This window comes from Muntiacus reevesi, chromosome 6 (assembly GCF_963930625.1).
Source record: "Muntiacus reevesi chromosome 6, mMunRee1.1, whole genome shotgun sequence".
Taxonomy (NCBI): Eukaryota; Metazoa; Chordata; class Mammalia; order Artiodactyla; family Cervidae; genus Muntiacus; species Muntiacus reevesi.
In genome coordinates this window covers 9,509,611-9,524,482 of record NC_089254.1, presented here as the reverse complement: position 1 = coordinate 9,524,482, position 14,872 = coordinate 9,509,611, and the positions used below count along the sequence as shown (strand labels likewise).

General features: G+C 35.2%; 1 protein-coding gene and 1 non-coding gene across 3 annotated transcripts in view; one reads left to right on the top strand and one right to left on the bottom strand.

Moving 5' to 3' along the window:
* FAM133B (family with sequence similarity 133 member B) overlaps positions 1 to 14,781 on the top strand; it is a 28,141-nt gene extending 13,360 nt beyond the window's left edge. For both annotated transcript variants that reach the window (XM_065939792.1, XM_065939791.1), the window contains exons 7-11: positions 263 to 355; positions 1,424 to 1,474; positions 6,564 to 6,656; positions 10,333 to 10,380; positions 13,210 to 14,781. In XM_065939792.1, coding sequence (XP_065795864.1) covers positions 263 to 355; positions 1,424 to 1,474; positions 6,564 to 6,656; positions 10,333 to 10,380; positions 13,210 to 13,296 — 372 coding nt within the window. In that variant the 3' untranslated portion in view covers positions 13,297 to 14,781. The remainder of the gene's footprint in view (positions 1 to 262; positions 356 to 1,423; positions 1,475 to 6,563; positions 6,657 to 10,332; positions 10,381 to 13,209) is intronic.
* On the bottom strand, positions 2,069 to 2,176 carry LOC136171239 (U6 spliceosomal RNA). The gene has a single exon (XR_010663790.1). It is a non-coding gene; the product is annotated as a U6 spliceosomal RNA (small nuclear RNA).
* Positions 14,782 to 14,872: the final 91 nt, after the last annotated feature.

Here is a 14,872-nt window from a genome sequence, read left to right as displayed (position 1 = left end):
AATATTAGTAGAAGAAATGGATTTAAAAATCGGAAAGTCCATTTTAGCTAAGAATTACATGTGACTCAAATCACTTAACGTTTTTAACTTTAATTTTAAAAAAAGTGATGTGTGTATGTTATATTTTAAATATTAATTTTAAAATAAAACATTTACAAGCTGATATTTTCATTAAGTTTTGTTCATTGATAAAGTTTTGATGTCAATTAAATGCAACGAATATATGCAACGAAACAAAGCAAATTATTTATGTTTCATGTAGGATAAGAGACAAGGAAAAAGGAAAAAGAAAAAAAAGAGTCGTTCACATAAATCTTCTGAAGATTCCATGTCAGAAACTGAATCAGACAACAAGGTAAAATTGTTTAAATGAGCAATGTTTTGGATAGCAGACATTTACTTAGATTTTCTTTTCTTTTTTTGTTGTTTGTTTTTAGATTTTCTTTTCGTTCTTACTATCTTAAATAGTTCTCAGCATTGAAATGTGACACTGTTTTTTGTACTTTGATGCTCTGTGCCACTTAATTGATGCACTTAATATTGTACATAGGGCATTTAATTGTTCTCTAAATGCTCTAACATATAGATAGGTCTCCGTGTCTCAAAATTTTCATGGTAACTTTATGATAAACATGGCAGACATTGTTTTTCCCATCTTCATAAATGTAGTGCAGATATAAAGCATCTTGCTTAAATTCATACAAATAGTATTGGAATAGGAAGTTGAATCTGTCTTTTGATATCTGATCCTTTTTATGGTACTATACCTCATCTGTTCTGTACTATCCAGAATTATCAGGTATAGTTAACTCTCAAACATTAGTGGTCATAAGAAATACATGCAGGTTATAATAAAAATGTAGATTCCTGGGCCCCATCTCCACAATCTGATTTAGTGAGGCTGATTAGGATCAGAAGTCTACATTTTTAACAGATAGTCTCTATGATTCTGACGTGGTGTTTCACAATTGACAAGCACTGTCCTGGGGGTCAAGGAGAACAAAACCACTATGTGGTTTTATGGCGGATATCTACTTGACCTAATGAGATTTCTTCTGATAAAATGCCTGGCATCTAGAAAATACTCAGTAGATGGTAGTTTTGTTTTTAAAGCAGAAGAGCCAGTTTAATGATACTGATAGCTAACATTTATTGAATGCCTGCTATGTATTAGGCCTAGTTCTAAGCACTTAACTTTTAACTCAGTCCTCTCAGCAACTCTATGAAGTAGATATTTATCCCATTTTATGGATAAGGAAGGCTGAGAGAGGTTAATAGCTAGCTCAGAGGGATTCAAAAGTAGAAATTCTTGCCTGGAAGTAGATTTCTTTCAATCATAATCACCTTTTTGATATTTTTGTTCATTGTGGTATAATGCTATATCTCACATTTAAAATTAATATATATATATATGTTTGTTTAGGATAGTTTAAAAAAGAAAAAGAAGTCAAAAGATGCAACTGAGAAAGAAAAGGTAATTTATATTTTACGTTGCCTTTTGTATATTTGTGTGTATATATATATTTTAATATTACTCATTTAGTTTTGACTGCGCTGGTCTTCATTGCTTTGTGTGGACTTTCTCTAGTTGCAGCGAGTGGTAGCTACTCTTTGTTGCAGTGCATGGACTTCTCATTGCTGTGGCCTCACTTGTTACAGGCTCTGAGGCATGCGGGCTTCAGAAGTTGTGGCAAACAGGCTCAGGAGTTATAATGCATGTGCTCAGTTGCTCTGTGGCATGTGGAATCTTCCGGAGCCAGGGGTTGAACTGTCCCTTGCACTGACAGGTGTATTCTTCCCATTGAGCCACCGGGGAAATCTCTACATTGTTTTAATTTAAGATACTTCATTTCCTTTAAGAATTGCTTCAAGAAATTAACAATAAAGCATTCCCTTTTTAACTTAAGCGATTTCTTTTGCTTATTGGGTTTGTTATTGAAAGTAAAAGATGAGAAGGGTATTCCTGCAGAGAATTTGTGTAGATGTAGTATATTATCTCAAAATTGAATTAATGGAAGATTTTAAACATTCCATTTGTTTCCTCACTCATTTTATTTTATTTTATTTTAAAAATATGGAACGCTTCACGAATTTGCGTGTCAGCCTTGCGCAGGGGCCATGCTAATCTTCTCTGTATCGTTCCAATTTTTAGTATATGTGCTGCCGAAGCGAGCACTCCTCACTCATTTTAAAGAAGGTCCTTTTAATGAAAGAGCATGGATTTCTGTTTCAAATTGAGTATACCATAGATAATTTGAAAAATCTTTTTTCTACTGTAAGTAGATGTTTTATCTTCATTTATAGCTTATCTATGCTTAATGCTAAATTTATGCCTCTCTAAGTTTCTAATTTATAATTTTTAGTCTTTCTGATTCCCTGGAAAAGGAAATGGCAACCCACTCCAGTGTTCTTGCCTGGGAAACCCCATGGACAGAGGAGCCTGGCGGGCTACAGTCCACGGGGTCACAGAGAGTCGGGCACAGCTTAGCACCTGAGCACACGCGCAGTCTTTCTGATTATTAAAAATAAAAGCCTAAAGAAAGCATTACTAATAGAAAACCAAATACCAATGTCACCAAAGTTTATTCAGTCTTTTTATATCATTCCAATGGACATGAAGTTGGGCAAATTCTGTGAGATGGCGAGGGACAGGGGGGCGCAGTTCATGGGATCGCAGTCGGACACAACTTGGTGACTGAACAACAACAAAAATTGGGGTGAAATTCACATAATATGCTATGAACCATCTTTAAATTATAATTTGGTGATACTTAGTTTATGTACAGTGTTGGGCATTGTTGAGCAGATCAGCTCTTTAGTTTCAAGACTTTTTCATAAATCTGTTAAAAATACCCATACTCATTAAGTACTCAGCTTCCTTCTCTGTTCTCATCCTGTGCTGGCCTCCAGTCTGCTTTATGGCTCTGTGGATTTATATGTTACGGCTGTATCAGATAAAAGCAGTTATACTGTATATGACCTTATGTGACTGGCTTATTTCCCTTAGTCTATAATGTTTTCTCTTGGGTATATATGTAGAAGGGGTTTCTTTTTCTTTTTTTTTTCCAGTTTGCAAATAAATACACTAAAGAAGAAACCGTATGGACAAAGTTGATTTCATTAATTCCAAGGATTCAAGGATATAAAATTTATCAATATAACTTGCCATATTAACTGATCAAAGGAAGGATACTGTGATTATTTTCAGTTCCAATAGGGTGTGATATAATTTCAACAGAAATTCCTGAGTTTCAAAATCATTATAAAATAATAAGTGGTTACTTTCATGTGTTTAAAAACAATGTAAAACTGAGAACTGGCGGTTTACAAACATGAAATAACTAATAAAACATCTGCACTATGATTTTGAAGTACTTCAAAATATACAAAATATAGAGTAATATATACATATATAATAAATAACACATATACATACCCAGTAGAATTAGCAAATGGTTTACATTTTGTCATGTCTTGTTTTATTGGCAGAAGTCTCTGTCACACTCTCCTTCACTGTAGGCATCTGTTTTTGAAATTACTGTGTATCCTTCCCATCCACCTTTAGATAAGTGTGTGTTCACACTTATTTTCAAAATGGTATCATTATGTTTTCTTCTGAAACTTTTTTTTTTTTCATGCAACAGTGCTGTTGACATTTATCCTTCTTGATACTCTGAAGTTTGTTTCTTCTGCTTCTAATAGTCCATTATTTTAATGCACCACAATTTGTATTTCTATTCTTTTGTTTGTAGACATCTAGGTTATTTTCTTTCTTGAATAGTGCAAACAGTGCTGCCGTGACTATTTGTTATCTTTTTCTCCTTTTCGTTAGCTTTTCATTGATTTTCTAAGGTATACCTGGGACTATAATTTCTGGGTCCGGGGAACATATTGATACATTTAACATGTCTGCATTTTGCTCGCCAAAGTGCTTATTTTCTAATTTACACTCCTACTAGTAATATATGATAGTACCCCTGTTCCTTGTACATACTTAGCACACTGTTGAGACCTCCTGTTTCGCTAGTTTAATGTGTGAAGATGTCTGAGCCCCTCCATTGATTAGCCATGCAGATTTCATTCTCTGAGGATTGCCTCTTCATGGTCTTGGCCCATTTTTCCATTTGATTTAAATCTTTCCAATTGGTAAGAGTTATTATATACCTTGATTGCTAATCTTTCAGACACATAGTTAGCATCTCTTAAGAAAAGTCTATGATTTCTCTTAATCTTAATTAGGATGTCTATTATAATCTTATAATGTTTTAATTTTCAGTCATATATATCAATCATTATTTTTAGCTCCATTTTTATTTTAAATTGTTCCAAAGTGCTTGGCAATGCAACACCTAAGTAGAAAATATAGTGGAAAAATCTATTTCATTTATAATAGTTACAAAAAACATATAGGAAAATCTTAAGGAAGTGAGCAGGGCTAATTTAAAGAAACTATACACATCTATTCAGAAACACATGAAAATTTAATAAAATTTCTGGGTGTGACTTGCCCTGCTAGAAGTTGAAACATTTTTCATATACTTTGATTAAAGCAATGTGGTATGGTACAGGAATAGTAAAAACAATGGAACATTGTAAAGTCCAGGTAAAAATTGGTAAGTATTTGTGGAATTTATACATGCCAGAGGTGGCATTTCTTGGGCAAAAGTGACTAACCATTTGAAAAATTTAAAGTTTAACACTCCTTAAGGCCAAATAAATTCCCAGATAAGTCAGAAATGTATGAAAATGTACCTGGAGAAAGACATGGGTGAATATAACATCAGAGTGAGAACGGCCTTTGCATCAAAACTCAGGAACTTTTGACCATATAATTCAAATTCTGAATGGCAAAAAGACATTTAAGCTATGGACAAAGTTTAAATATATATGAATAGACTAAGAAAAACTACTAGGAATATGTAAGACAAAAACCTTGTTCTTCAATAATTAAGGGAAAGAGAATACGTCACACGCATAAAAATAGGCAAGATACGTGTGTATGTGCTTAGTTATGTCCAATTCTGCAACCCCATGGACGGCAGCCCACCAGACTCCTCTGTCTGGGGCATTTTCCAGGCAAGAATACTGGAGTGGGTTGCCATTTCCTACTCCAGGGCATCTTCCCGACCTAAGGATTAAAACTGTCTCTTGCATCACCTGCATTGGCAAGGTAGATTCTTTACCACTGTGCCACCTGGGAAACCCAAAAAACATGTTTAGGCAATTCTTAAAGAAAATATGAACTATATTCTAATAATCTGAGATTGCTATGACTGACGAAAGAATCTGATGAAGAGGGTTTTTGGTGACGTGTGATTGATGAATGAATGAAATAAACAATTTTGAGGGTTGTGGTGAGAGGGAGACAATGATTTAGATGAAGGCTGCTTTGGTTTTTTATTTAGTCTTTATTGTTAGATAAAGATTTTTCCCTCACATACCCTTTACTCTGTTTCAACTTTAATAGCAAAAACCTATATGCCTGCTCTCCAGAAGGAGATGGGTTAAGTAAATTGTGGGATATACTTTCAATGATACGTAGTTTCAATGTATATCAAAAGTGGCCAAAAATGATGGTGTAATTGGCATGGAAAGATACTATTGGGTGAAAAGAGTGGGTTACATAAACAGGTATTTATGTAAAGGCATACATACACACATAGATGTTTCCCAAAACCCCTGTAGTGGGATTTGGGTGCATTTTCTTATAATGAATTATTTTCTACCAAAATAATAAAGCTGTTTACAGAAACAAATCACCTGTAATCTAACATGTATCACCACTTTTAGTTTATTTCCTTGTTAACCTCTTCAAAATTGGATTCATGCTATTAAAAAAATGGTCATTTTTTTCTGTGTAAGATTAGGTGGTGAACATTTTTTCCTTTATGTGGTTTTGTTATGAACTACTTCATACATACAGATAAAGTATATAGAAAATATAAAATGACAACTGGCATACCCAGAATGCAGCTTTAATACATTTTCATGTTTTGTCACTTTTGCTTCAGGTGTTTTCAGAGTACTTCTCCCTTCTCCCAGTCTTACTCTCCTTTTCTCCCCCCAAGTTGTACATTTTCTCATCATTAAATGCTTAGGGATTAAGTTTGGGGTTTTTTGTTTTGTTTTGTTTTTTAATGTGAATTTAACACCTTAAATGCATTAAAGTGCAGTAATCTTTTTAGATTCTTTTCTATAGCACTAGGCCTGTCTGATCCAACCCTGGCTAGAAACAAAAGAGTTAGAATGCAAAGGACCCAAATCTTACGCTATGTTTTCATTAACTCTTTAAGATTCTGTCATGTTTAATTAGAGAAAGTAAAGAAGATATTACATCTAAGTGGATGTATAGTTATTTCTTTTCAAGTTACTTAATAAAAGTAACTTTTTATTGAAATTAGAAACTGATTCCTGATAAATGTCACCAATTTTAGACAGTTCTAAAATGAAAATAGGTAGTTTTTGTGGTAATAGGAAAAATTTTTAAGTAGAACTTAGAAACATAAAATTCTTCTGGAATACTATTATATCTGAGTCAACATACATGTATTTATTTTTCATAGGACATTAAAGGGCTCAGCAAAAAAAGAAAGATGTATCCAGAAGATAAACCATTATCATCTGAGTCAGAGTCACAATCAGAATATACTGAGGAGGTAAGTATATAATTAAATCCATTTTCTTTACTTTAAAATACCTAGTTATTTGACTTAATGAATGTGAATTATTAAAAAATAATTTTTCATTAAGTATTTGACTAACTTTTCTAACATGTTAAATGCCATTTAAGATTAAATTCTGTATTTTTACAGAAGATAGTAATACAGTTTTATTTTGATAATTATATTCCCACATACCTTTCCTATCTCAGAACTTTTATTTTTACTCTCCTAATATTTTCTTTAAATTTTACTACCATTTTGATGACATGAAAAATACTGTATAGTATGTAGCACATTAAAACCCAGCATTCCCTTGTTTTGTTTTTTTTTTGTTTTTTTTTTTTTCCATTTATTTTTATTAGTTGGAGGCTAATTACTTTACAATATTGTAGTGGGTTTTGCCATACATTAACATGAATCAGCCATGGATTTACATGTGTTCCCCATCCTGATCCCCCCTCTCACCTCCCTCCCCACCTTGTTTTGGTTTTGAGCTGCTCTTTAGGAAGCAGAAAGGTTATAAGGTAAAGCAGAAATGTTGATAGGACCTCAGTTTTCCTATCCATAAAATGAGGGACTATGATTAGGTAATCTAGACCATCCATTCCAGCTATAATATCCATGTCTTAGATTTTGTACTCCATTGGAATTATAGTCCATTCTTAGTTCATTTTGGTTTATAAGTTATCATCTTTGATGTAGTCCTCTGCTTAGACTTGAATTCCTCATTTGAAAAATAAAACCTGTAGCAATTTTATAGCAATATTTATGTAGCAATATTTCACACTATTCTTTTAATGAAATTTGTAGGTAATATAGCTTACCTGTACACATTTTTATATTATTGATAGTATCCCCTAAAGAAATAAAAATGAATAGAAGAAAATAATATATAATTTTATAAAATTGTATTTCGGTATATAAGTATTTGAGCATAATAACACTAAAAGACATAAAATATTGAGCTGCAGCAAAATTCAGGCTATAGCAGGCAAATTGACCTATGCCCTTAAAAAGCCATACAATAGCATTGTCATCGGTAACATTTTCGAAAATAGTAGACAATTCCCAGTAAAGCTCCCAATGAAACAAAAGACAGTCTTCCCTCTATTTACATGATATCACTCTTACAGGACATTTACTATCCTGTCATTCTTCCATGTCTGCAGGGAGTTGGTTCCAGGACCCCTGTGGATATCAAAATCTGCAGGTGTTGTCTCTTACACAAAATGGCATAGTAAATACTTGTGTATAACCTATGCACATCCTTCCATGTACTTTTAAGTTTTCTGTAGAGTACATATAATACCTAATACAATGTAAATGCTATATAAATAGTTGCTAGCATGTGGCCAATTCAAGTTTTGCTTTTTGAAACTTTCTGCCGTTTTTTTCCCCCAAATTAAAAAAAAAATTTGTTTACTTCTGGCTGTGCTGAATTTTGGTTGCTGGGTGGGCCTTTCTCTAGTTGCAGTGAGCAGGGGCTATTCTCTAGTTGCTCCACACAAGCTGCTCACTGCAGCGGCTTCTGTGGAGCATGGGCCCTAGGGTGCGAGGGCTTCAGTAGTTGTGGCATGTGGGCTCGGTAGTTGCGGCTCCTGGGCCCTAGAGCGTGGGCTCGGTAGTTGTGGCACATGGGCACAGTTGATCCACGGCATGTGGGATCTTCCCGGATGCAGGGGTTGAACCCGCATCTCTGGTATTACAAGTGGATTCTTTACCACTGAGCCACCAGGGAATCCCCTTCCCAAAATATTTTTGATCCGTGGTTGATTGAATCCATGAGTGCTGAACCCGTGGATATGGAGGGCCAACTGTATGTTAAAACCCAGTACAAAATACTTTGTGTTCATATTTTAATAAACTTGTTCAGTCACTCAGTCATGTCTGACTCTGTGACCCCATGGACTGCAGCACACTAAGCTTCCTTCACTATCTCCTGAAGTTTGCTCACACTCTTGTCCATTGAGTCAATGATGGCATCCAGCCATTTCATCATCTGTCATCCCCTTCTCCTCCTGCCCTCAATCTTCCCCAGAACAGGATCTTTTCCAGTGAGTCAGCTCTTCACATCAGGTGGCCACATTCAGCTTCAGCATCAGTCCTTCAATGAATATTCAGGGTTGATTTCCTTGCAGATTGACTAGTTTGATCTCCTTGCTGTCCAAGGAACTCTCAAAAGTCTTCTCCAGCACCCCTGTTTGAAAGCATCAATTCTTTGGCGCTCAGCCTTCATTATGGTCCAACTCACATCCGTATATATGACTACTGGAAAAACCATAGCTTTGATTATATGGACCTTGTTGGCAAAGTAATGTCTCTGCTTTTCAATATGCTGTCTAGGTTGGTCATTGCTTTCCTTCCGAGGGGCAAGCATCTTTTAATCTTGTGGTTGCAGTCACCGTTTTCCCCCATGTATTTGCCATGAAGTAATGAGACTGGAGGCCATGGTCTTAGTTTTTTGAATGATGGGTCTTAAGCCAGCTTTTTCAGTCTCCTCTTTCACCATCAAGAGGCTTTTTAGTTCCTCTTTGCTTTTTCCATTAGGGTGGTGTTATCTGCATATGAGGTTATTGATACTTCTCTCAACAGTATTGATTTCAGCTTGTGATTCATCCAGCCTGGCATTTCAAGCATGATGTACTCTGCATATAAGTTAAATAAATAGGATGACAGTATACACCCTTAATATAACTCCTTTCCCAATTTTGAACTAGTTCGTTGTTCGATGTTCATATAGTAACCTAGCAGATAAACCAAACAGTTCAACATTTTGGCAATTTCTGCCCTTTACTATTATAATATGTTGTATTAATTATATATTTCTTAATAAAAAATGTTATACTTGGATTTAACATTAATACACATCAGCTTTAGCAACTTTGAATGTAATAGAAATCCAGTGTATCACACTTTAAAATATTTAAATAAAATATTAATGGGGTAATAATTGTTACTTAAAAAGATTTTAATCAGTTCATTGGTACCAAGTATACTATATACATTTTTATATATATGTATATACACATATAAAGCTACTATTTATTACCAACACCTTAGGTAGGAAAAACACCTACCGTATTCCAGCCCACTCCCTAGAGGGTGGGTTTTACCTACATTTTACCAAGAAGCTACAACTGAGAGTAATGTATAGCAGAGGTAGGATTCAGAGCTTAGTCTGTTGTTTTCTTTCACAGCTCAAATTTTTTATCTACTATACCTCTACTGCTGTTTTTAGGTACTGAAAGAGTGGCTCAGTGGTAAAGAATCTGCCTGCAATGCAGGAGACCAAGGTTTCGATTCCTGGGTCAGGAAGATCCCCTGGAGAAGGGAATGGCAACCCACTCCAGTATTCTTGCCTGGAGAATCCCATGGACAAAGGTGCCTGGTGGGCTACAGTCCATGGAGTCTCAAAGAATCAAACACAACTGAGCAACTAACCCTTTCACTTTCCTTGAAAAGTTTTTCATTGAATCCTCCCTGTGATTTAACAGAAGATTAAGGAACAACAAAGCAATTTAAAATGTTATTTCATTGTCCAAAAAATGAAATGTTATTTCATTGTACATAAAATTTTTAAAGATCCAAGTTATATTAGTGGGGGGAAAAAAAACGCTTTGGGTATAAGTTACATATTTAACTTTTCTCCACAAAAATTTTAATTCTGTAGGTACGAGCAAAAAAGAAGAAAAGCTGTGAAGAACGAGAAAAAACAACAGCAAGTATCACTTATGTTTTTACATGATAACAGTATAGCTATTTTGTTTAATGTAAACGTCATGATAAAGCATGATTGCATTTACTAGAACTAAGTGTTTATTGAGAAAGATGTGTTCAGCAGCTTCACTTAATGAGTTGGTGAAAGTTAAATTGGCTCAGAGTAAGAGGAAGCATATCCTGGTAGCATTTCAGTATTTCACTGTTAAAACTGTAAGCTTAAACTTTTGTTTGACTTCCTTAAATGATACTAGGAAACATGAAACTAAAGTATGGTGATTTCCTCCATCTTCAAGAGTAGTTATTCCCAGATCTACCAAACTGATACTAATGGAAAAAAGCTCCTGAAGCACAAGCTTCAGTGAAAAATAAGCAGGAACGTGACAGTATAAATGATTCAGTAATAAAGATGATTCTTGTCATTTCTGAAGCCATCTCTACTGCTGTGCAGGTTGAGAAGTTGGAAGACGGGAATAAGGAAAATGGACCTGGTACCCAATGAGAAGTAGACCAGCCTAGAGAAAGTGTATAACAAATTACCAAAGAGAAATGGAGGTCATATCACCAGAGTAATTTAGGAGCACTCACATAAGTGTGGGCTGTGGCCTTTGAAGGCGTTTTCTTAGGGAGAAGTAAAAGAAAAATGAACAGCATCATTTGTAGATTTGATAGTAACTACCCCTCCTCAGAATGTCTTTTGCTCTTAAAATGAGAGTCCTCTGAAAAGAAGGTTCACCTGATAATGTATGATTCTTAACATTTTATATGCTCCAAGATCAAGGAAACGTTTAAGAGACTTTTTTCCTGAGTGGGAAAATAATTTGGGTAAAGACTGCTTTCATCTTTGGTTAGATTATTAACACATAAAGTTAATTGATTTGGGATAATTGTAATTTGTATACTTCAGTTCCATGTATTTATTAAGCTTCTCTATGCAGGCATGGTTCTGTTTTGGTAGAGCTGTTAAAATGGAATTCAAGATAGATAAGAGGGTGATAAATGAGAGGCTTACTGAGGGAGGGAAGGCCTCTTTGAGGAGGTAAAATTCAGCTGAAATCTGATTCACAAAAAAGAGCCAGCCAGTAGAGGAAAGGAAGACTGCCCGAGACAAAGAGAAGAGTTCAGGACCTGTGGTGGGAATGAGTTTGGTACATTTGAAGAAATGAAAAAAGGTAGGCTTGGCTCATTCGTAGAAGACAGAGGAAGAGCATACTGTGAGGTTGGAAAGTAAGCAGAGGCCCTATCTCAGAGCACACCGGGTTTTTATCAAAGCAAACAGGTGGCCTAAATCAACTTTACCTTTTTAAAATATTTGACAGAGGTGATGGGTAGACATAAATGAGAAATGCTATTACTTGTATTGCAGTGACAGTGGTGGAGATGGACTGGCCTGGTAGATTCGAGATATGTTTTAGACTTAGGTGGTAGGACTTGCCTGGTGCTTCAGGGGTGGAGGGTGGAGGTAGAAGAGTAGAGCCAAAGAAGCTTAGATGGTTTGGCCTAACTAAAATGTGAATTAATTAGTGGTGCCATTCACTAAAATGGCTGAGAGAGGATCTTGAGAAAAAAATTAGGCATTTTTAATGGTAGTTTTAAATATGCGCGGTAGAGCTCTTAATGAGGTACTTGCAGTCTTCAGAGCCCAGGACTGGATATGGAGATTGGTGTGTAGTGGTATTTAGAGCCTGTGATTGGGAAAGCACGTGGAAAAGCAGGAAACCCACGAGGGTTGGGCAGAGGAAGAGCCAGCAAAGGGACGGGGGCCTTGGTGATAGAAGGAGGGCAGCAGTGAGGTGTCGCGGGGGCCAGGAAGAAGCGTTCCCAAGAGCAGAATGGCCAGCAGTCCTTTTATGAAAAAGGGACCTGTGCCCAAAACTTACCTTTAGAACTCCAAATATAAAAAATGTAAAAATTTTAAAAAAAAGAAGTCCAAATATAAGATTTGGACTCTGTAGCAGTCCATGAATACTTGGACTTGTAATGAGAAGAACAGTGGAAGTTGTTTTAAGAACCATAAAGTAGTAAAGACCTTAGTGGGGGCAAGGGGTGGAAAGTTCTCCCAGATCAGGAGATGGACTGGAAGCTTGGCTTTTGCCACCTCCGTGTGCCTCTTCCCCTTTTACTTTCTCCTGAATATCAGCACTAGTATATTACTTGATGCTCCATTTCCACATATCTGTTTCTAAAAGGTCTGCCTTTCTCTTTTACATCAGAAAGTCAAGGTGTAGCAAAATTTTAGCTTCCTTTGTCTAGTCACAGTATCACTACTTTTAAAATAGCCTTTTCCTCTAAAAATCAAGCACTAAATAGACTTTTCAACTTTGCATCAGTATTTTGTACCAGTTAGTTGTTAAGTTAATGAAGTAGTCCTACCAGCCTAAGCAGTACATAATATCTTTTCCTATTTACTTAAAAAATAGGTTTAGTGTATTTTTCCTTTGAATGCTACCATTTTATAATTGTTTTACTACGATGTGACGTTTCCTTTGCAGTAACTATAATTACTGCAGCTTTAGAAATTAGATAACATAAAGTATGGTAGTTGATACCACAATTCAGTTGAATTTATTTCCTATAGGAAATGTTGTTAGAAGCTACAATAAAACGTGCTGCTGACAAGGAGTTTTTCCTTATCTTTTGAAAATTGACAAGTACTTTCTTAGTCCTCATACAGTATTATTGAGACTTTTTGAGAAATGTTTTGAGTAACTTACTTGTTTCTGTGGATTGTTTGAATTGACTGTATAGTAACTTAGAAGCACCGTAGTGAACTTGTTTTTGATTTGCAGATTTTCGTGTAGCTATATCTAACCCGGAACTATCTTTTCAGGAAAAAACAAAAAAGAAAAAGAAGCATAAGAAACACAGTAAGAAGAAGAAAAAGAAGGCTGCTAGTTCAAGTCCTGACTCACCATAACATTCAGAAGGATCAGGGTTCACCTATAAAGAGAGTGCAATGTCTAAGGAAATTTCAACTGTGAAAATTATGACATATTTACTAAAATGCATGAATTTGCTTCTTTTTAAATTATTCCTGGACTATCAGTAGCCACTCAGATGCCACTGTGTGAAAAGGCCATAATTGTTGCCTGCTGCTTGAACATCTATTTTTTTCCCTCTTCCAGTAACTCTGGGAGGTAATACACTGCAGTCATACTAGTGGTTTAAGATATTTGGGAATAAAGTTAATATTTTGACTAGAAGTATCTAATGATAAATCAACAAAAACTGAATCTGTATACATCATTAAGATGTAATCAGAAATGACCAGATGACTCTAGTTAACCTTTTTTGAAGTAGGGATTATGTTGATATTTCAAAATCCTTACTCTTGTAGATAAGTGTATTTTAAATTTTCCCCCTTTTTATTTACCTGGGGAAGGAGCTTTTAGGGGTGGGAGTGGTTTGCTATCACTTTAGCTAGCAGAATAGCGTGCCTTTATCCTCACACGTCTTATTTTTGTGGACACAGCAGCCATGCTTCATGGGGAGGTCAGAGCCAGGTATGGCAGCCCTGCCCTTCATTGAGCTCAGTCACCTCGGGCTCTGCCCCGTGCTGCTTTGAGCGAACCAGAGGAATAGCCTTTTGCAGCATGAGAATGCCCCAGAAGCTCTGGGGTTTACCTCCACTTCGATAATACTGAATGTTTTTTAGCGTTAGAATGTGTTATAACATTTGAACTAATTTTGACTACACTTTGGCTTTGAAAAGGAATCATTTCAGATAGACACTGGTACTTTTTGAACTTGATAGCTAAAGATTCTGAAATGCATGTTTTATACTGTTAAGTTTTAACCAGTCAGGAAAATTTTATGTAACCAGTGATAGTTCTTTTATTTTTTGTATGTTTAGGCTGTAATGTTTAGCTTTTTATTAACTTCTTATTCTTGCTATCTTAAATTCTTTACTGTGTTTAACAGCATACTTGCCAAGCTATTTAGCATGTAAAAAGCAGGTTTTTGATTTTTTTTTTTTAAACAGCTTCATATTGAAGCTGAGACTTAACCATAAATAAGTTGAGTGGCAGGCCTGGTATGCTGTGTCTTGTTACATAAAACTATTGCCAGAATCTTAGTAAATATAACATTTTAAAAGTTTGTCTTTGTATATTCACAACAGATTATGACAAGTTAAATTTAAGTGAGAATTACATTATTGCTTTTCCTGTGTCATATTTTACTAAGATTTTGTGCCTCATATCTCCTGCTGAACTGTTTACTAGTAATGTTAAAGAGAATTGATAAATCATTTTCACTTTACATTTTTATATAATCAGGTAACATGAAATATAATTTGATGTACAATTTTGCCTGTTACAGAGGGTGTGCTAATTATAGTGGCATATGCACAAAACATTTTGGCATGACAAGAAGCTGAATAAATAGCTATTTTACGTAAAAATAGCTGTGTTCTTATCAGCTCCCTGTGAGTCACAAGTTATAAACATTAAGAAACACTGTTAATTATGAAATGGTAGATGGATAAGACATGT